Source organism: Nipponia nippon, unplaced genomic scaffold (assembly GCF_047370975.1).
Source record: "Nipponia nippon isolate SJK-2023a ecotype South Korea unplaced genomic scaffold, ASM4737097v1 scaffold_15, whole genome shotgun sequence".
In the NCBI taxonomy this organism is placed as follows: Eukaryota; Metazoa; Chordata; class Aves; order Pelecaniformes; family Threskiornithidae; genus Nipponia; species Nipponia nippon.
This window is the reverse complement of record NW_028262331.1, coordinates 5,238,525-5,259,589: the sequence shown is the minus strand read 5'-3', so window position 1 is coordinate 5,259,589 and position 21,065 is coordinate 5,238,525. Positions and strand designations below refer to the sequence as shown.

At 47.3% G+C, this 21,065-nt stretch overlaps 3 protein-coding genes across 9 annotated transcripts; 2 read left to right on the top strand and 1 right to left on the bottom strand.

Moving 5' to 3' along the window:
* Window positions 1-17: 17 nt before the first annotated feature.
* On the top strand, window positions 18-2,127 carry POLR2J (RNA polymerase II subunit J). Of its 2 annotated transcripts, none has more exons than XM_087752289.1 (4): window positions 18-155; window positions 356-442; window positions 733-907; window positions 1,612-2,127. In XM_087752289.1, the coding sequence occupies exons 1-4, from the start codon at window positions 103-105 to the stop codon at window positions 1,645-1,647; spliced, it is 351 nt and encodes a 116-aa protein (XP_087608415.1). In that variant the 5' UTR covers window positions 18-102; the 3' UTR covers window positions 1,648-2,127. The 2 variants fall into 2 exon arrangements, with proteins under 2 accessions (XP_087608415.1, XP_087608414.1); XM_087752288.1 differs by having other exon boundaries at window positions 356-445.
* LRWD1 (leucine rich repeats and WD repeat domain containing 1) lies at window positions 2,029-19,758 on the bottom strand. Of its 4 annotated transcripts, none has more exons than XM_087752270.1 (16): window positions 19,642-19,758; window positions 16,371-16,517; window positions 13,964-14,198; window positions 12,825-12,944; window positions 11,190-11,342; window positions 10,322-10,462; window positions 9,335-9,676; window positions 8,586-8,712; window positions 8,230-8,339; window positions 7,564-7,771; window positions 5,931-6,003; window positions 5,688-5,828; window positions 4,886-4,983; window positions 4,133-4,294; window positions 3,233-3,357; window positions 2,029-2,409 (listed from the first exon to the last, which is right to left on the bottom strand). In XM_087752270.1, exons 2-16 carry the CDS (start codon window positions 16,448-16,450, stop codon window positions 2,269-2,271), a joined length of 2,256 nt encoding a protein of 751 aa, XP_087608396.1. In that variant the 5' UTR covers window positions 16,451-16,517; window positions 19,642-19,758; the 3' UTR covers window positions 2,029-2,268. The 4 variants fall into 4 exon arrangements, with proteins under 4 accessions (XP_087608396.1, XP_087608395.1, XP_087608393.1 ...); XM_087752269.1 differs by lacking the exon at window positions 19,642-19,758 and adding an exon at window positions 18,622-18,754; XM_087752267.1 differs by lacking the exon at window positions 19,642-19,758 and adding an exon at window positions 16,818-18,356.
* ALKBH4 (alkB homolog 4, lysine demethylase) lies at window positions 18,613-20,989 on the top strand. Of its 3 annotated transcripts, none has more exons than XM_087752272.1 (4): window positions 18,689-18,839; window positions 19,294-19,545; window positions 19,621-19,818; window positions 20,285-20,989. In XM_087752272.1, the coding sequence occupies exons 2-4, from the start codon at window positions 19,489-19,491 to the stop codon at window positions 20,924-20,926; spliced, it is 897 nt and encodes a 298-aa protein (XP_087608398.1). In that variant the 5' UTR covers window positions 18,689-18,839; window positions 19,294-19,488; the 3' UTR covers window positions 20,927-20,989. The 3 variants fall into 3 exon arrangements, with proteins under 3 accessions (XP_087608397.1, XP_087608398.1, XP_087608399.1); XM_087752273.1 differs by having other exon boundaries at window positions 18,711-18,839; window positions 19,372-19,545; XM_087752271.1 differs by lacking the exon at window positions 19,294-19,545 and having other exon boundaries at window positions 18,613-18,839.
* Window positions 20,990-21,065: the final 76 nt, after the last annotated feature.

Here is a 21,065-nt window from a genome sequence, read left to right as displayed (position 1 = left end):
TGCGCCGAGCCCTCCCGCCCGCATGGGGGCGCTGTCACCGCCGGGAGCGGGCGGAAGTGACGCGGCGGGCGCCGTAGCAACGGCGGGGCGAGCGGCGGCGGGATGAACGCGCCTCCGGCCTTCGAGTCCTTCCTCCTCTTCGAGGGCGAGAAGAAGTGAGCGGCGGCGGAGGGGCACTTGGTCGGGACGCAGACCCCGGTCCAGCCGCGGGGGTCGGAGGGGGAGGCCCGGGCTCCCCGTACGGGGAGCCCGGGCCTCCCTCTCCGACCCCCGCGGCCTCCCGGGCTGTGTCGAGCCGGGGGGGAGCCGCTCGCTGAGGCGCTGCGGTAACGGCCCGTTGTCCGTATCCCCTCAGGATCACCATCAACAAGGACACGAAGGTGCCCAACGCCTGCCTGTTCACCATCAACAAGGAGGACCACACGCTGGGGAACATCATCAAGTCGTGAGCTAAGGCGGGGGAGGGGGGGGGAGTATATTTTGGAGGGGTTTGGGGCTTTTTTTTTCTCTTCAGAAAGTTTAGTCACGTTGTGATCGATGTTGTCAAGTCAGGGCAAAGCAACTCTGCCTTTAAAAATGAGGGAACAGCCTCCACAAACACATTCATAGCGCCCAGTTTGAAAGTATGTTGGCAAAGCCCATCAGAAACACAGCTTTTAAATTATTTTTGTGCTATTAAAAACTATTTGTATTTGTGCTGTGCGGTTGTTCACTGCTGTTTTTCCCTTCCAGGCAGTTACTGAAAGACCCCCAGGTGTTATTTGCAGGGTACAAAGTCCCGCACCCACTGGAACACAAAATCATCATCCGTGTCCAAACCACCCCCGATTACAGCCCCCAGGAAGCGTTCACCAATGCCATCACGGATTTGATCAGTGAGCTCTCCCTCCTGGAGGAGAGGTTCAGGGTAAGTTTGTTCTTTTTTCTTTAAAGTATTTGTGCTTCTTGCAATTAAAAGTTAAACAAAGGGAGGAGTAGTGTATCTTAGAGCTGCTATTTTAGGTCAGTAAATTAATCAAAGCCATGTGGCACCGTGTTGCTCGGCTCCTGTCAAGGGATGGTGGAGCCCAGCTGCTCTAAAGGGTTATTTCCATGCCCAGCAAGGGTTTGGTGGGTGCTCTGTGATTCCCTAGCTGGCCGGCATTAGCACTGCTTATCTCACAGTCTTAGTGTAGAAAACAATTTTCTGTTCTTCCACATGTTTTGCTTTGTTTTGCTTCTCCTGCCAAAACTCTGGGACAGTATTTTTTTTTTGACCACTCCTCATGGAGTCTGCTCAACTCTGCAATCGTATTGATTCAGCCCCTGATTTTTGAGATGTAAATCTGCCTGAAAAAGGTTGTTCAGACAAAACTGGAGGGGAATTGTGAATAGGATATTTATTGTCTGTGTAGTGTTCTCTACACAGTGCTGGTAACAGTGCAGCACTTCTGTAAATCCGTTTTGATTTTAATTTAAGTATTATTTTCCTGGATGGTGTAGAGATTTCCACTGATGGTTTCCGGTGGTTCTTGTGTTTCACAGAAGACTGTTATGAATGTTTAAGCTGACCTCCTCCAGCTCAGTATCAGTTCTTGTCTTAGTGCGTGTATTTTTGTTCGTGTTTTACAGGTTGCTATTAAAGACAAACAAGAAGGAATCGAGTAAAATCACCGCATTTAGAGTGGACGCTACTTCTGAGGCAGAATGATGTGTCTGTCAGTTGAATATATATCTATTTAAACCTCCATTCATGGCAAATATTTTCCTCCTTGTCCCGGTTATGCTTAATTTTTGACAGCAGCAGCGATATTGAGAGTTGTTTTTTTTTTATACCAGAGGCACTTTGCCAAGAAGATAAATGTCGTGTTTGATTTGATAGATAAGTCATTAAAATGATTTCTGCTTTTCTAATTGGAGTCTTAACGCAAATATTTGTACTGGGCTGTTGGCGAGTTTATTGTGAGCGTGCTTCCAGAATGAGAAGCTGCTGAGCGACAGCGGTAGATGAACTCTCTGCTTTTCCTTTTCAAAAAGTCTACGCACTGCCAACTGAACTGGTGTTTTGTTTTATTAAGTGTCATTTCTATAAAACAAATGCACAAATTGTGAAAACTTACAGTAAAAGAAACCGGATGTTTACAATGATTTGATGAGTTTAACAAACTCTTACCTTTTTTTTTTTTCTTGCACATAATAGCTGGTCTAGAAAACTTCATGGTTACATGGGTAACAGTCACTAATACTGCACTATTTCAAAGCACGGGAATGAAACTCTGTTACAAGGAACTATGACTTCTTCCAAATCGCTGTTATGTTCACACTAGTTAGGACAACAAGGTAAGTGAAAGTAGGGTCTGATACCACATTGTTTATTAGGACTTCACTCAGCTGCTCCCCGTTCGCTCGAAGCTCTGGCCACTTGAGAATCTACGAGGAGAAGAGTTTGGGTAGGAAAGGCAGGCTGGTATTGTCTCTGAAAGTGGGAGGTGATTAATTTCTGCACGGCCTGGTTTGATGACTGGGTCTCTGTGGAATCCGCTTCCCTACGGACCTGGGGAAGCTGAATAAAAGGTTCCCCTTTCTGAGGGAGGTGGTGCAGCTTTATGATACTGCGCCTAAAGGAGCGGGTTTAATGCAGAGGGACTTGATCAGAAAGGACAAAGTGAAAGCAGCTGCCCCTGGGTCCTGGAGGAAGTGACTGTTGACTTGGGCAACACACTTCCAAAAAGTTACAGAACACTAGGTCACCTCCTACCTGTATCTGATGGGAGCTCAAGCCCAGGCTCTGGAGCGAGCCTTTGAGCGTGTGTGATTCTCCTTTCAGAGCCATCACCATGCAAGGGGACAGTAATTACCCAAAGGAGGACTCTCTGGAGGCCAGGGAAATACCAAGCAAAAAAAGAAAAAAAACGGTGGCATGAGCACAGGGAAGCAGGGAGCCCTTTCCTGTGTGAGTTCTGCCAGGGAACAGCCGCTCTGGCTTCCCGCCCCTCGGGGAAATGGTGTCTGCACGCCTGGATTCTCAGCCTCTCCAGTTTAACCACCGCTTTTTTACCGAGGGCCCTTCTGCTAGGAAAAGCTGCCGAGCTGCAAGACGCAGGAGCAAACCGACATGCTTTACACCTCCTAATTCCTGTCACACTTGTGTCTGCGTGAGATTTGAAAGATGGCCTTGGTCACGGGCTGGAGATTGCTCATGCGTGTTAGGTAGAGAAAAGACTAGGCGTGTTCTGGGTAAAGTGAGACCTACCTGTGTGGGAGGGATCCTCTTGTCTGAGCGCTTTCCCTTTGCAGAGCTCCACGCCGAGGTGTAGTTTGAGAGGTTGTACATCCACACACTTCCCATCTCGTCACCACAGAACACGTAGTCTTTTGCTGTAAGACCAAAAGAAGAAGCTGCAAAATGAGTGTGGAAGGGAGAGTCCATGCCTCTATGGAGCACAGCTCAAGACAGTGCTGTAGGATCCCAGTGGAGGATGTCACCTTTCAGCAAAATTCTCTTTCTAACACATATGTATTAATCTACCTCGCTCTGAAAAAAAACTCAATTCATTTATAGAGAAACCAGCTATTTTACTCTATTAAGAAAGGCTAATGATAAATGTTTTGGTATTTCTTCTGACTTCTTTGTTTTGGAAAGTGGCAATCAGATCAGGTTTATTCCTTGTTAGTCTTAAAGCCGGCTGCCCTGTGTGTGGAATTCCTGCCCCTTCCCTCAGCTGCAGTAAGTATTAAATGGCTCCAGAAAAGCCACAGGGCCAAGCCATCAGCTCTGTGCCTTTCAAAGACCTGTTGGCGCTGTACAGGCAGCATAACACCGTAAGCCTGAGCTGTTCCCCTGTTGTATGACAGCTGGTACAGCCGCATTTATGTATTATTTATATTATTCATATATAGCTGGTCCTGGGCTGTTGCTGCCCTGTACCAGAGCTGCAGTGCAGGGAGCTGCAGGCTCTTATTGCTTGCAGAGGGGAGACCAGACACACTTGCTCTGATGAGGACTGGAATCCAGGCCTCTGCCCCTGACTATGGGCTCCGTGAAAGGGGAAGCACACACAACTGTTCAAAGTGAACCTCAACCCGTGCGGCCATCTCTGTTACAGCGACCGGTACAGCCTCGCTGCTTGCCCTGAGGAAGGGTGCTGCTTACCTGGGCAGGTGCTGAGCGTCAGGTAGGACAGATCTGTCGTGGACCACTCAAGCTCAGCCAGAATAACTGCAGATACCGTTCGCTGGTATCCTTTCCCCTTTGCCTCAAAAGACCGACTCCAGCTCCATAAGTATATGCATCCTGGTTTAGAGCTCTTGGAAACTAGGCAAGAAAGAGGGGAGAGGCTATGTCAGTCGCTGAGAAGCGAAATGCCTCTGGTGAAGGTGGTCCATCCAGAAGGTGGCTTTTAAGACGTGGGACCTGATACCAGCAGCAACTGTTTCCATCTCCTTTACCTTATTTCAGGATAATTGGAGGCTGCAGAGGGATTTTCAGTCCCATGCTTATGTTCCTGAACTGTAGAACAAGCATAAGCTATTCAGAAAGACCCAGGCCCTGTTTTAAGCACTCTCCCAGATGTGGGAACCCCCAATTCCCTGACAAAAAAAACCATACTGCTGCCACCAGCCCTTGAGCAGGAAGGAGCTCTCCTCCCTTCCACTTCGGCACTGCTGGGCCAAGCGTGCTCTCGGGGATGGGGCCCTCTGATTTCCAGTCCTGCTCAGACGTGAGTTTGCACCTCTAGCCCCCATTTTAGGGAAAGATAAGTGACTCTGGGAGACAACTCCGTTCTGTGTAGCCCCCCAAAAATCTAAAGAAGAGGTAGTCACACCCCACTCAGTCCCTCTGCTCATCGTGCTGGCTTCAGCCTGCCACACGCTGACGCACCTGACTTTTATTGTTTATACTCACCGACGACATCATCATTCAGAAAAGCCAAACCATCAACCCTGTGAGATGTTGTCACGGCTCCATCCTCATCGGGAAACTGGAATATGGCTTCAAAAGGCCTAGAGTAGGGGGAAGGGGGAAATGAGTCAAGTCCTGAATGGGCAGCAGTGGAAGGGCACTCGGCTACAGAACCCAGAAGGAAATTCATGTGTTAGTGAGTCTCTTGCCAAACGTGGATGAATTCCCACTTGAACTTATGCTTTTGGCCACCTGGGTTTATTAATATAGCAGAAGCCCACTTGCTTAAGAGACTGCTGGTTTACTTCCTCTGGTTTTGTAGGCATCAGGATTAGTATATGTCAGCAGGGCATGAATGTCACTTCCTTCTTTCTTGTAATTTTTTCCTGTGCTCCCACAGAGAGCCAGTTTCCTGGGTAACCTCACGTACCAGAAGCAGGGTAGGCCTTGCTGTGAGACTGGAACGTGATCCAAGAATTTACACTCCCTTACACTACTTCAAGATGATACGCCCTTAAGTTTTAGGGTATTGCATTACACTCACGTCAGTCCTCCTTCAAAGCAGCCTGCAATGCTTGGAGACTGGAGCATCAATACAAGCTCAGGGCTGCTAGCTTTGAACACTCCTTTAGCATTATGCTAGTAATTTTTTTCTTGCCATTATGGGGTGGGGAACACACTTTAAGTTTGGTAGGACGTGCTACTTTTCTTGCTCAGACCTCCTCGATTAGAAATAAAGCCTTTGCTAGGACTACCTCTTCTTGTTATGAAAAGCAAAGGCATGCCCCCAGCTTTTGGTTGTCACCTGCTTTTTTGTTCCTTATCCAGTTTTATATTCCAGGCAAAGCAGCCACCTTCGCAGCCCGCCAGCAGGTACTGGTCTGGGCAGGTGGGGACCGGGGCAATCCGTAAGGGAATGGAGAGCGCTTCCAGCACCAGCAGTTGGCTAAAAAAAAAAAAAAGAAAAAGAGAACAAATAGTTAAGTGGTGCTGCAAAGTGACAGTTATAGGCTCCTGGACTGGCCACATCTGGTTTTTGAACCTTTACCTTGCTTTGAAATTGTAGTCACAGTCTGGAATCCCAATATCCCAGAGCGCAATTCGCTTGTCATAGGATGCAGCTGTGGGACACAGAAGAGAAGCAGGTAGTGACACCGCTGCTCATCTGGCTCTTCTCGTGCTAGGTGGCAATTCTACCTGTGTCACAGGCTGCAACACTCTAAGCCTGTGGCATCAGATAGCTCATTAAAGCACAGCAGCAGTCACCGAGGCTCCTGGCTCAACACCACTTCACAGACATTGTCAGACATGCAAGGGCAGTAATTTGCATTCTTATCCTGTGCTCTAAGAGGAGCAGATAAAAGAAAGTTTGTTTCCTGGTGTCCATTACTAAGTTGTGGCTTCACAAGGTCATTAATTAGTGCCCCGTTGAGCTCGTGTTTCTGGTCAGGGGTTCGAGTGGAATCTAAAATACGAGCGCTAACCTCTATTCTAAGGCAGACGCCACTTTATTCCACATATCTGCGGCTTACTGTGTTCACATCCACAGCAGCTCCCATTGGAAAAGTTAGGCACTGACATTAAGTGTGAAAGACACTTGATGTCTTTGTCACCAAGCTGATATACTGATAGCAGAAACAATCCTAATAGATTACTCAGAGTAATCTGGATCCTAATCAGATGGCATCCCTCAAACTCAGAGTAAACAGGTTGGTATCCAGTCCCCAACAGGCATGCAAAGACGCTCACTTTATTACTATAAATTCTTCTATGCAATAAAATGAGCCCTGCTATCCACGCCATTATCTGTGTGTGCTGTCAACCTCCTTATCCCTCTAGGCTTCTGCTTTTTGCACTCTTGAGCTGCTTCTTGAAAAGCATCCACTACAGACACCCGTGTTTTAAAAGAATTCCACTTTTAATGGTTCACGTAGCACTCTAACCACTCCAGGATGTGGGTAATTGTAGGCAAGAGAAACAATGTGCTATGGGGTGCAGGTGTGGTCTGAATGCCTCTGTAACAGCTTACTTTACAGGCCTGACAATGCAAGTGCAATTTGTAATATGATGGTTCATTTCCTACCAGTCCGTAAGCCTCAGCCTCTGTGAGCCCTACTGTGGCAAAGCTCTCTTCTACATCAGGACTTGAATAAAAATTTCTGATGAGGCACAGAACTCAAAAAATTTTTCATTTATTTGAAAGCAATTAAGAGCATAGTTTTGCTCGTTGGAAAAAATTAAATCCAACAGCCCACTATACACCACATTGCCCCTGTTGCCATGCTTGATGAGAGCCCTGTCAGCTAACCACTCGCTGCCTGGCCCCCAGCAGGCTGCTCTGGCTACCATTCTTCTTACTTATCCCTGCGGAACGGATCCACTACTGGGCTTGTTTGTGGCTAATGCGTACGTGACAGCCACCCTGAGAGCTACCGAGAGACAGGAGCTGCTGCACCTCAGCTAGAGTCAGGCTCCGTGACTGCAACAATTTGTTCCTTCTGTAGATTACTGCCGTAAGAGACTAACAACACTCTCTCCATAACATCTGTCCATGCTTTTTGTATGTGTGTGCGGTCCCTACCCGCACCTGCTTGCACTGGTGACAATCCCCCTTGCTAAGGAAGCCCAGCCTTTTCTATATTGGGTACTAAAGCTAAAGAGATTCTGAACCAGAGACTTACTGAACAGGTGAGTTTCTTGAGTTGGGCTGAAGCAGACAGTAGCAATGGGCTTTTTATGAGCCTTTATCTCTCCGTAGCAGAAGTCAGCCGCCACATGAATCAGTTTGACGATCCCTCTCCTCCCAGCAGCCGCCAAGATATTATGAGATTTTTTCCGACTGTCGCTGATTACCATTGTGAGGGTTGTCCATGCAACACTGAAAAACTCCTAGGATAGAAAGAAACCAAGAACAGCATGAAAGAGAACAGCCAGCAGGATGGCTGTTAGCTCAGAGATAAGACAACTATCATGAGAGCTGTTCAGATGAAATGACACGACTATTCGAGCTGGAGCATGGAATCTCAAAACAACCCTCAGAAGAACACAAACTGTCAAAACAGGATGTTTATTCCAGTCTTAGCAGCCTGGATACACATACGTATGCCTCTGTGAGGAGAAGAGAGGCAGACTAATCTTTTAAACTAATACAAGAATAAAACCAAACCAGGCTAAAAGGATAAGCAAGAAATGTTTGCTCTCTGTCTTCATCTTTTTAACACCTGCCCACGCTAATGCTTGAAACCCTTTCAGAACTCTTTGTAAATACATATTATGTGTACATGTATGTCATTATAACGGATTACAGTATTTCCATTCAATGCTTACTCTTCCCACTTGCAACCTACCTCTGTAGCCACCTTATACTTTTTCAGCACTGTCCCCGTCTCACAATCAATCAGACAGACGGATTCCCCTCCACATGTTGCCACAGTTCTGGAGGAGCTCACAATGGGATCTGAAAGATGAAAAGAATAGGTGAGAAGTTCCCAGGTTCATGGATAACACATGAAGGCTGCAGCTTATCACTGCCCGGTGCTCTCCCAGTCTCCTGTTTTCAAAGTCAAAGAAGAAGTATGTAAGCAAGTCTCTTCCTGACAATGGAGACTACACCTTGAAGGAACAGGGGTCTCACGCATGGAGTCCGCTGGGATTCCAGAGCCGGGTGGTTCTGGGAATCCTGCAAACCTCTTTAAGAGCTCACCTTTCCTGGCTCCACAGTCTAGCAATGGCTCGAAGACACAGGACCAGAGCTGCGTTTTAAAATCCTCGCGGCTGTTGCCTTTACTGTGACACTGAAGAAAATGCAATGGCTCTGCACTGACATCCTCCTACAATAAACCATCCACATTTAGAAAATTCATTCCCCTGACAGCGGTTTGCCTGTGATTGCCTTGGCAGAACTCTCTACTGAACACAGCCATCTGAGTTAAACGGAAGTATTTCTCAGCCCTTCTGTGCTACAGAGAACAGGAGAGACTGAGGTGCCACCAATGCTCAAGACTCCTACACCAGCAGGCAACGGTTTAGAAAAGATGTGCCCGGCAGACCCCAGCAGTGAACCCCATTTCCTGCTGCAAAGAAATGTGAAAAACCCTTTAGATCCCCACTGGTCTGAGCTGAGAGGGAAACACCTTTCCCCATGCAGCCATCAGTTTGACGTGAGAGCAAGTCATGCCAGCCCCATTTCTAAGAACAGGCTTTCAGTGCACCACCTCAGAGCACTGGTCCATCCATCCCCTGCAGGGGATTCACTGTCTCCAGGGGGTGCCTTCCCTGATGCCTCTGAAAGATTTAAAACAACAAAAAAAACCAAAACGAAAACCATAACTCACAATATATCTGGCCAATTATGAGCTCCAAGCTGTGTAGAGCTCTGATGAAATCTGAATGCGGCTCCTCCCACTAAACCAAGAAGCCAAAAGCCAGTCCCAAGGGGGCTGATGAACATACCTTGCCCTTGGAGTTCTTCACTGGGGTCAAGCTAACAACTCCATTGTCCTGCTCCTGGCTTTTCTGTTCCCCTGTCAGCTGGCTGGATCTTCTGTTGCTTTGCCCCTTGGGAAACTGCTCTCCATTCTTTTGTGTCCCTTCAGCTCCCTGCTCAGAGGTTGCCTCTTTGGCTGGCTGGTTCGATGTTCTTGGTTTATCAGGAGCTGGGTTATCCTGCACATGACTGGACTTTCTGGGATTAACTACAGCCTCCTCCTCGGTGTTTGCCTGGGACTTGGACCTCTTGTTTCCGGAGCCTGGTTTTGAATGATTTCTTTTCCTCTTGCTGGGCGTTAGTGTGACCTATAAGGCATGTTGTCAGTTTCTGCAGAAGGTTTCTAGCTTCCCTGAGATGTGCAGATGATTTGTAAGTCACAGATATTAATTATTCAAATGCAAGTACCCTCCCATGGTTACAGACTGGGTTCCAAGAATCAGACAGCCCAGAGCTGCAGAGTTCCTAGAGGCAGAAGCTAATGAAAATCACACAGCCAGCCTCATTTTCATCTCCCTTCCCTTGTCCCAGTTACTTGAGATTTACATATGATGTGGAAAAACAAATCTGGCCCATGAACCGAGGGGGTTCAGTCTGCAGCCATTTCAAAGAAGGCAAGCACCACCACAGTCTGGCCATGCATCAGCCCAGTTCTCTCATTAAAAATATCCCTTCCTCAAAGGATAGGTGGGGTTAGTAGGACTATACTCGTGAAATCTTTTGGGTCTCCTATGAGAATGGAAGCTCTCTCCTCTCAGAGAACAACTCAACCTTCACATTGCTGGGAAAACTTCAGTCTGACCATAAAGAGCAAGCCACAGTTGTTGAATACAGGCTGGAGCATGAGACTGACCCCACAGTTACCAAAGGGTCATAAATGTAAACTGGCAAGTGCTACTGAATTCCTAAGAAATAAAAAGGACATTGTTAATGTAACTGGAAAAATCACCTACCTGACCCACATCCTCTGCAGCTTCCCTGGGGCTTTCTGTACTTGCTTCCTCGTTCTCATCCATCTTTTCCTCTGGTTCAGGATCTGTGTTTAACTCCAGACCCAGTGAGTATGCCAGAAACTCTTCTGCAATCATTTTCACCTTAAAAGCAAATATGTGGATATGTTTTAAAAAAAAAAAAAAGGACAAAAAGCAACAGCAGTCAAACTCTAATGTGTAATGACAAGAGCTGCTTTGCTGAGTTTTTAGTATCTGCTTCCACCATTCTACATTAATTTCTCAAGTGACGGAGGAGTCCTCAGCTGACAGCCTGGCAGGCCAAGTTCTCTGCTGACATTACATGACCCAAGAACTTCACTTTGTCATGGCCATCCAGGCTACACATTTGCAAAAACAACAGCACAGCACAGCAATGAAACAAGACAAAGGAGAGATGCACACACAACTAAAACATATGTTACAAACTAAACGGTATCTTTCCCCACTGGGAGTAACTATAGTTCTGTCATTATCTTTTCTCCTTTCACACAGCTTCCATCAAGACTAAAGGTTGCCATTAGAGTTATTTGCGAATAATTAAGTACTAAGGATACTGCAGTCTTATTAATTAGTACAAGTATCATTATTGCTTATGAATTAAAAAACAATGTTTAACGACAGTCATCGCAACTTGGTGCACATTTAGTCCTAGTGCTTCCATAACTGCTTAACAAAGCAGTGAAGAAAACCAGGAAAAGTGACAGCACCTGTCTGCAAGAGTCCTGATACCCTGGACCCAAATCCATAGAGCATTTTAATCAAATCCATTCAGAATCAGGTTGCAGAGTCCTCACCTGAAGAACAGAAGGGTAAGTGAAGTGTAACCTACCCGCCAGCGGGTGAATTCACTGAGTGAGCTGGGTCCATATACTACATTGGTTTGTACTGACTTCAGGAACTTTTTCTTGATGGACTTCACTTGCTCAGCTGTGTATTTCTCAGGAAGTTGGTCACGGAAAAATTTTTCCCAGTGAGCAGTAACCTAGGCAGAAAGACTGAGTTTATTCAACAGAATACTACAGAAAACCAGAGCAGAAAAGCACAAGAGTATTTGTAAAAGCATTTAAGAAGTTGCCAACCCTGAGGCTCTGCTAACTACGTGATGGCACTGCTTCCATTTATTATATCAGTGTTCAAACCAGGACTTCAGTTAACAAGAAGCCCAGTTCCTCTGAACCAAGCTTACGTGAGTGGGGCTAAGTAGATACCGTGAACACGGACCCAGAGCAATGCCTGATTTCATGCCTCTAGATCCACAGCAAATGGTTTTAAGGAGTCTTACGCTGTGCCCTGCTAACAGGGAGTACCTGACAGGTAACTCACTTATTGTAACAGGCACAGGATAACAGGGATGTTTGAGGTTTCTTGTAGTTCAAGTGTGTGCATGAGCAGGACTGGTGCATGTCATCCCCATTTACAAAGATACCTGGACTCCAAAAGGCTTCTGAACTATAGGCGCAATCACGCAGATGCTCACCTATCAGCAGTTTCCCATCTGAGAATTTATGGTGGGTAGTAACACATCCATAAGCATTTGGACCCAACAGACATTTTACACTTAGACACAGCAGTAAGAACTGCGCAGCCACGTACAAAGCAATACCATCAGGGAAAGGTATCTGGGGCACAGATACCAGCACAAAATGAACAGCACGGGGGAGCATTTGGTGTCTCATTAAACAGCCAACCATGCCCAGTTGCCTGGAGGATAAGAGGCTGAGCAGCCCTCACCAAGACCCTTTGAGGTACAAGGTATTACACAGATAACACTTAGCACAGAGTAAGCCATCCCAGTTTTCAGTATTTGATCTCTCCACCACTGCTACACAGAAGGAATTAACAAGATCAACTAACTAGAATACAAATGATTAGAGCAGTACTTCAGAAAAAAAATCCTTTTTCATAATAGAACAAGAATTTTGCTCAAGATCACAACATGCTTTGTGGGGACAATCTGTCAGGAGCTAAGCTGTGTATCTAAATGAGTGAAAATGCAGTTCCAAACACACGCAGCTGAAGAAGAAAGTACAAATCCTTGTTCCTGGTGTATGCTGGAAAAAGCAAGATTATCCTGAGCTTGGTTTTGTGCTCCCCATTCCTGGAGCCAGGATAGTTAATGTAAATTAGATGTGGAGGTGTATGCAGCTGTTATGTCAGCACCAGGCTTCTGCCATTTCTGAATGATGATCGGAGTGACCTGAAAAACTAGAGGGTCAGACACAGACCTTGCTGGCCCTGCTCCTGTGATTTAAACTGAAGGCAGAAGTTGGCTACACAGAACAGGGAGAGCAAATGCAAGCAGTGACCAGAGAAAGCAGCAGGAAGACATTTACTAGGTGGGCCATACTGCGAGCTGTGCTCAGACCATACCAGAATGCTTGTTTGAAATTCTGTCATTAAACTGAGCACAGTATTTAGTTACTTCTCAGGTGTTTAGTGATTAAGAAAATATCACACATCTTACCTTGCTGGTGAGCTTACGACTATTGACACGCCTCACATGATTAGCCAGTTTGGTTATATCCTTGCCATTGAGTAGCCGAAGATTTTGCAAAAGAAACATTACTTTATAGTCATCGTTGAGCTAGAAAGAGAAGACATCAGTTACAAAAATTGTACACATGGTACTTGCTTTAGCTTTAGTCGTTTATTAAAATACAGCCAAGGATGAGAAAAATATATTTAGTCAGGAAAAGCCATTTCATAAAATCTTCTCAGCACTTCCAACTTGAATATCACCTTTTAGTTGTAAATTAACGTTCTCCTACGAGTTGGGATCTTAAACTGCAGACAGGAGACCTGCCTCACACTTAGGCAGTACTAACATCCAACACAAGGTGGTGGCGGTGTAACCAGGCTCATCTGCTCCCGCCTGAGTGCAATGCAGGGTATTCTGTTTGCATCCTTGAACTCTGAGTGAGCATCCAATGCAGAGGAAGGCCTGCCCTGCCTCTGTAAATGAACACCAGCAGGGCTTCTTTGGGTCAGGTGCGTTTTAGGTCAGACCAGTTCCCCAATCCAGTTTACCATACAGCCACACATACACTTCTGCCAGCATGCAACAGCAAATAAGCATCTGGGGACGGCGATGGTGGCTGATGCCAGTTTAAAGCACAAGTAAAATTACAGTTTCGGATGCTTAAACTGTGCAGTCAGCAGTGCCTCTTGGGAGAAGTCAGAAAACGTAAACTAGACTAATCACCAAGTTTAACCCCTCATCAGAGGACCAAGCCTGCTCTTCCAGAGCACAAGGGGCACTAAAACTAACATATACGAAGGACATCTCTACACAGTCATTACTGTATTTTACACAAGCATGAGCATAAGATATCCTGCCTGATCGGCTACCTAAGACGGGACTCTGGCCTGGAGACTCAGGAGTTCAAGATACCCAGATTTTAATATTTGAGTGGTTTTGGGCAAGTCAGTTCTGCAGATGGGGAAACAGTGGCGCAAACCGGTGAAGGGGTGCAAAAAGACTGGCTGCTTTCTCAGATGCCCTAACACTTGCTGCCTAAGAACAATATAGAAGAACTAGGCATAACTGCTGTTTGTTTCCCCCTCCATTTAATGCTTAGCTTGTAAGGATGGGAGGTAACTCACTGTCAAGTATACATTGTTCTCATAGGTTAGCTCCTCAAGCAGAGGGAACTGTTTCAGAGCAGTTACATCTTCCAGTTTGTTGTTGTTGCAGTTTAGGACACGCAGATCAGGCAGGGTTAGACTGTTGGGAAATTTGTCCAGTAAATTATCAGAGAGATCTAGTTTCTGCAGATGCCTCAGACGGGAAAACAAACGCGGGTCTAAGTCTCCAGTCTTCAGTTGCAGCTTGGACAGGCTGAAAACAAAACAGAACATGAACTACCTGCAGTTCAGTGGAATAACAAGGGCTGACTTTCACAGGATACAAGGTCCCACCTGGTGGCACCTCTCAGTCTAGCACAACTCACTGGGTAAATCTGACCAAACCTGATTTTTCTTGTCTGCAGCATTCTGGACTGCAAGCACACATTCATGGAAAAGATGCTGTGCCTGAGCTAACAGACACCACCAGAGACTCAAGTCTACCCAAGTATTTGCAGTACAATTAACCTGCAATCCAGATAAACCTCCTATGGATAACAGAGCTGGCTGTGAGCAGGGAATCACCGGAGAAGTTCTTGTTTGTAGAAAAAAATCACTACATCTCTAAGAATTTTGGTATTTTATTCCTTTGCAACGTAAATTCAACAAAACAAGCTGTGGCAATACAAGGCACTTATTCACTACGCCATCAGTCTACCCTGTCCGTAGAATGCACTACCTTCATTATTTCACTCATTTTTTAGAAATCACCATCTCACAACTGGTGCAAGCAATATAAGACCACAGTGATTCCAAAAGGCTAGTCCTGTCCTCCCCCTCACTTCATGCTGACACTTGCACTCACACAACGATGCAGCAAATTGGATCGGCTTGCTCATCTGGCTCAAAACTTTTCTTCTCTGCATTAGAAGTTAAGTTCAGGCCAAGTACAGAGTAGGTCCCCAAATCATTTGGCTGTTTTCAAAGAACTAACTTTACAAAAAAAGCAATTTTTCCATTTCTTTTACAGTGAATTTTGCTGCAAAAACTTCCAACGGCAAATATGGAAATCTACCTAACAAAATCCCTAGGCTGCCACCAAAACAGAAGCATTCTGTCCTGAAAGACAAACTAGCACAATATTTGCGAGGAAGAAAAACATACCCTTTCTCTGTAAGAAAGTGAAAACTGCATATTATAAGAAGGGTCATTTAGATCTGATTAGATCATTTAGTTGAGCTCCAAAGGGAGCTCCTAGTCCTGGCAGCCAACATCTCTTGAGGACACAAGCCTGAGTTCCTTTAACAAACGAACCTCCATCTCTAATGATTAGTAAAAAAAGGCCTTCTAAATACAAATGAAGTGTGAATAAATGAAATAAACAAAATTAGGAAGCAAGACCACTTCTTCAGTTGTCATCTCCGAAGCCTAACCAACCAGTCAAAGCACATAACAAAGGTTGAACAGAATTCAGCTGGCTGCAAAGCTGACTGCGACTACTGTGTCATTTTGGGGAGAAACTCAACACAGTGTTCTCCAAATGGACATTCTGAAATATAACCCTTCAAAATCACGGTACGAAGCTGCATGGGAAAAGCCACACTCTAGAAATTCACTACTTCAAACATCTCAACGTCACTGTCACCCAGATTACTGCGGCCTATACTCTTCAGATAAACTTTTGAGTTTCTCTCTAAAACCAATTATTTTAGCACAGGACAAACTAAAAGAAATAACTTTAAAGAATACACATGAAACCCAAAACTCTTACATCAGCAATAAAAACAACAAAGGCACCAGCCAGAAATCGGCCAGCTGAGTCACTTGGATTGACCAGTTCTGGAAAAGCAAAATTCTACTGTATTAAACATTTGGAAAGACACGTATTTTCAATGACCTCTGTTAAGGACCTGAGCAACAGAACTGTTTTTAGTGGTTTCTAAGTGTGTCAGAGTTTATTCTCCCTCTCTGCAATGTTTGCAGTACTAACATAATTCGATTTAGAGGAGATGGAAAGTGACGGAGGGAGAGGAAAAGGGAGCGCAAATAATGCCAAAAATATTTGTAAAACCCTCTGAAATCCAGGCCAGAAGAGATTCTCTTATTCACATTAAGCAATGGCTAGCAAAGACAGAAGTGTTTTGGGGATAGGGAGTATACCTTAGCGTCAGGAAATCAGGATCCAGCCTTAAGGAGTTTTACAGAAAGAAGGTGGCAGCATATATACAATACAAATGGAGAAAAGAGGTGGTAACTGCCGATAACCTATCTAGTGAATGCAGCTCCCCTAGCGCTCACTGATCCTGCACTGAGAATGTCATCTCCCGTTCTGTGCTTTGTAACCGTCTCTCTTTTTTCAGTAAAAATGCTTAGGGGAAGAAAGACAAAAAAAGGATCGCCCAGGCTGAATTCAGCTGGAATTTTCCATGGGCCTGTCTGCACTTACTTCAGCGTCTCGATCTTTCGGAGCCTTGTAGATCTTGGAACCGCTCTTTCCAAAAGAAGTTCGGTAGTAATTTTTGACATTTTTAATCTCCACCCCTCTGCTGGAATCACTAATCAGTCAGCTGTAGGATCTCTTCTCGTAACCTTCCTGGTAAAATAAACAGGAATAAGAGGAAGTCCTTTCAACTGACTCCAAAAGGGGGAAAAAAAAAAGTTATGAGGTTAGCTACTGATTTTGCTGCTGTGTTTGAAGTCACCTTTTTTACACGATTGAAATGAAAATACTAGAGACTGTTATTATGCTGGGCACACGCTCCCAACACGCTGACCCAATCTGTCTCCAGAACAGCAGCAATACCTCCCTTGGCTATTAAAGTGACAGACTTGCTGTAGATGAAAGCTGTCCATCGGGTGACAGCACTCGGGACTAGGACAGTCTCGCAGTTACCTGTTTGTACCTCTCCTGAGCAACAGGGCTGTGCTCCAAAAACTCCAACACGCTTTCAAATAAACAGCAACAGTAAGAATAAATACACCTGTTGTGAATGTCTTCCTCCCAAGGAAATGACACAGTGCGCTCACTGGCCTGACCAGATGGATAGACTCTTGGCTGACAACTTCTACATTCCCTAAAATTTTGGAAAACTGAATTAATTACCAGAAATGTAAATATCCACCAATCAATAACATCATTTCCTCACCAAGGCAAAAAATCAAGAGCATTCTATATGTTATTGGTAGTTAACAGATGTTTTCATGCATCGTTGTGGACAGGACAGTACACGCACACACACAGATACACTGATATTTAGAATAATAACACTGACAGGGCCAAAGTAGCTTCATGAAATTACTGGTTCGTGGCTTACCACTGTTTCTGACACAGATTCCAAGAGAGGGAAATAAAAGAGAAAAGAGCTCTGAGGCCAGGCTCACTACTGTCTTTTTGTGTTAGTCTCACCGCTGCCTAAACACCACTCCAGCAAATGGCAAGGAACGCGCGAGGCACTAAGCTGTCCTTAGGCTTGACTTCAGCACCATAACGTGCCTACAGCACCTGGACCATTGGGTTTGATGAGCAACAGGGCATTGCTTTGTTAACACCTGTAAGTAAGGACAATCCTTCGTGTATGGAGTATTTTAGACCAGCATAAAGAGCATTGAGCCTGAAAAACACTTTGAACAGCAGCTGTTCAGGATTTGATCTTTCAAGCAACAGAGCTGTCGCTGAAAGACAAACCACAGGTTCAGGCCCTTACCTGCTGAACCTAATAAACCTCCCTAAGCTCTAGTATCTGTAAGAAAAATTTGACACCAATGCCTGTGGATGTTCCCATCACCTTCCTTTTGACCACACCGACACATCAGACATCGCTGTGTCACCCGTGACACCACGGGAGCTGCAGGGAAGACCACAACACAACACGGCCCCATCGCCACGGGTGATGCTGCGGAGGGCACACCCGATTACCCCGGGGCCTGACGAACCCCGTAACCCAGCCTAACCAGGAACCGCTACCAGAAGCAGCCACCGACCCTCCTCCTGCCCCACAGCAGCACCTCTCGGGGTCAGCAGTCCCACAGCAGGGTGTCGATTCAGGCCAGACTACCACAGCAGAGACTAACATGAGTTCAGTTGTAACTGCCCCACACCAGCTGGACCACCGCCTCGCCTAAACCGAGGAGAGCCCGGCGTGCCGGGCGCTGCCTGCTGCATGACGCCTGCGGTGCTACCACCGCCATGCCGGGGATGCCAGCGACGACGCTGGCCTGGCAGCCCAGCCAGGGATGGCCTCTTGGGTGCCAGGTGGCCCCGGCGGCCCCTCAGACCCCGGCGGCCCGCGGGGCACCGGTCTGTTGGTCGCAGGCCGCGGCACCGCCCGCGGGCAGGGACAGCGGCGCTGGCTTCGCGTCGGGGCGGCCAGGTGCGGCGCTGGGCCGCGGTCGCCGCCTCGCGCTGCCCCGAGGAGCCCTGAGGCCGCGGTGAGGGCCGGCGCCGGCCGCGGCCTGAGGCGCCCCCACGGGGTGTGCGCGTTGGGTGGCCGGACTACAACTCCCAGCAGCCCCCGCGGCGCGTACGGGCCCAGCACCGCTGCTGGGCGCCGCGAGGGCTGCTGGGAGAACGAGTCCGTCTTTCCCCCTCCACCCCCGCTCACCCGACCGACCGGCCGGCCGCGCGGCCTGCGCCTCCCCCGTGTGCCTCGCCGCCGCCTCGGCCCCGGCCCGCCCGCGCCTCCCCCGGCTCCCCTCACCTGGCAGCGGGCCGGGCCGCGGGAGGGGAGGAGGAAGAGGAGACGGGGAGGAAGGGAGGGAGGGAGGAGGGGGCGGGGGGGGGAGAGGGACCGTATCCTCAGCGCAGCCGGCGGGGATGGAGGCGGCGGGCGGCGGCGACGGGCCGGGCTGCGGCTGCAAGGGGATCCGCTCCTGCCTGCTCTGCGAGGGGCCCGCGCAGGCCGCTCCGCCCCCGCAGGTACCGGGGAGGGGGCGGCGGGGCGGGGCCGGCGGCGGGGCGGGGCCGGCGGTGGGAGGGAGGGGGGCGCCTGCCATGTTCCCCTCAGGGCGGGCGGGGATGGCCGCGCCCCGAGGGGGCTCGGGGGGAGGCGGGGACCCCCGCGGCGGGAGAGGGCCCGGCTCCCCGGGGGCTGCCGGGCCCCGAGCGGGGGTCCAGGCTGGGGACAAAGCCGAGCCCCCCGGGGCCGGGCCCGCTGGCCGCCCCTGGGTATTTGGGAAAGGAGCCCGTGCGGCTTCAGCTGAGCCACGTTACAGAGGCGCACAGCGACCTCAAAAGCCAGGACAGACCTGGCCTGAGTTTCATACATTAAGAAAAGACAGGTTCGCTACAGCTTAGCCTTTTGGCCTTGGCGCTTTTTATCAACTTCCCTCATTCAACATTTATTGCTATGACAAACCATATCTCTCCACAGCCGGCCTGAGGAATCCCGACCATTAATCTTCTTATACATTTGGCACCGAGGATCATCTCTTCTTCCCCATCTTTGCAGGATAAAGACATTACTAGGAAAGAAAAGCGACTTCAAGCAAGTAGCACAGTAATGCTGGAGCTGTAAAAAAAAAAAGCAGGGAAGCATTGTTCCCCAAAAGAAGCTATAAAATTTCTCATGTCTACAAGAATCCTGTACAGGCAGTTTTCATGCTGCAGCATCAAGGCTGCAGGGGTAAATAACAGAAATGCCTTCTCTTGGTAGGTTTTCCCCCCACTGCTTTTTTCTTCTCCATTGTTATTTCCACAGGGAGAAGATAATTTCACTTACTGTCCAGCAACAGGCCTAGCTAAAGGAAATGAGCACTCGGAATTTGCTGGCTGGGCATTTCCATTTCCAGGGGTGTTTCTGGCAGAGGAGTTCATTAGCGAAGACGAAGAATCTGAGATAGTTGAACTGATGGATCAAGATGACTGGAAACCATCACAGTCTGGCCGAAAGAAACAGGTTTGACTTTAGAAGCACATTTGTTCTTAGATCCCTCTGGAAAAGGAAAGCTGTTTTCAGTTAAAACACAGAACATTTAGATGTTTCCTCAAATGTTTTCCTTTGAAAGCTTTTCCTGAAATCAATTGCAAGAATTACTTGTAATTAAAGTCAGCTTCTTGCAAAAATACATGATAGTTAGAACACACAGAATTTGACGGTGCATGTTCAGGCATTAAAGTTCACACAGTCTCCAAGTGAAAGAAGTGGGCGTTTTGGTTGGTTTTTACTTTACAGGTGAGAAATCTAATTCCAGGCAGATTAATATAGCTGCACTGAGTCCTTTTGCAACCTGGTGACCAGGTCACTGGAAGAGATGGGAGCTCAAAAGTCTTGACTGTGAGCCCTGTAAGGATCACAGCCTCTCCAAGACGACTTGACCTAGATTTTTCCCTAACACTACCTTTTCCCCCCTCTTTTCCAACAGGACTATGGACCCAAAGTGAACTTCAAAAAACAGAGGCTGAAAGCTGGCAGCTTTACCGGTTTGCCAAGTTTTAGTAAAAAGATTGTGGCACAAATGAAGGCCTGCTCTGTACTAGGCGGTTTCTTACCTGTTGAACAATGTAATCTGGACTACATGCCAGAAAGGGGTTCTGCCATCGACCCACATTTTGATGACTGGTGGCTTTGGGGAGAGCGTCTGGTTAGCTTAAACTTGCTATCAAAAACCGTGCTGTCCATGTCTTGTGATTCAGAGGACACTATCCAATTATTCCCCACTTTCAGTAAAGAAAATGAGGAATTAAGTCCCCCTGGATCTTTTACACAGACATCAGCGTGCAAAAATTCAGGTGAAGAAGGAATCGACTGCATTTTATCCCCCAGGCTTGTTCCAAGTAAAGAGGTGACTGTTGCCATTCACTTACCCCGAAGGTCTCTGGTGGTGCTGTACGGTGACGCACGGTACACATGGAAACACGCGATTTACCGCAAGCATATAGAGCATCGCCGAATCTGTGTCACGTTCAGGGAGCTGTCTGCAGAGTTCAGCGCCGGAGGAAGGCACGAAGAACTGGGTAAAGAACTGCTAGAAATAGCTCTTTCTTTTCAAGGAAGACCAGTGTGATCAGCAAGAGGAAGCCAGAACTGTATTTTGTTAGGAAATTTGAAAATAAAGTACAGAATTTGTGCAACTGTTTATTTCTGAAGTCTGCATGAGGAACCAGGTGTGTACAGAGATAAACTCAATTAAATGGAAATTTAAC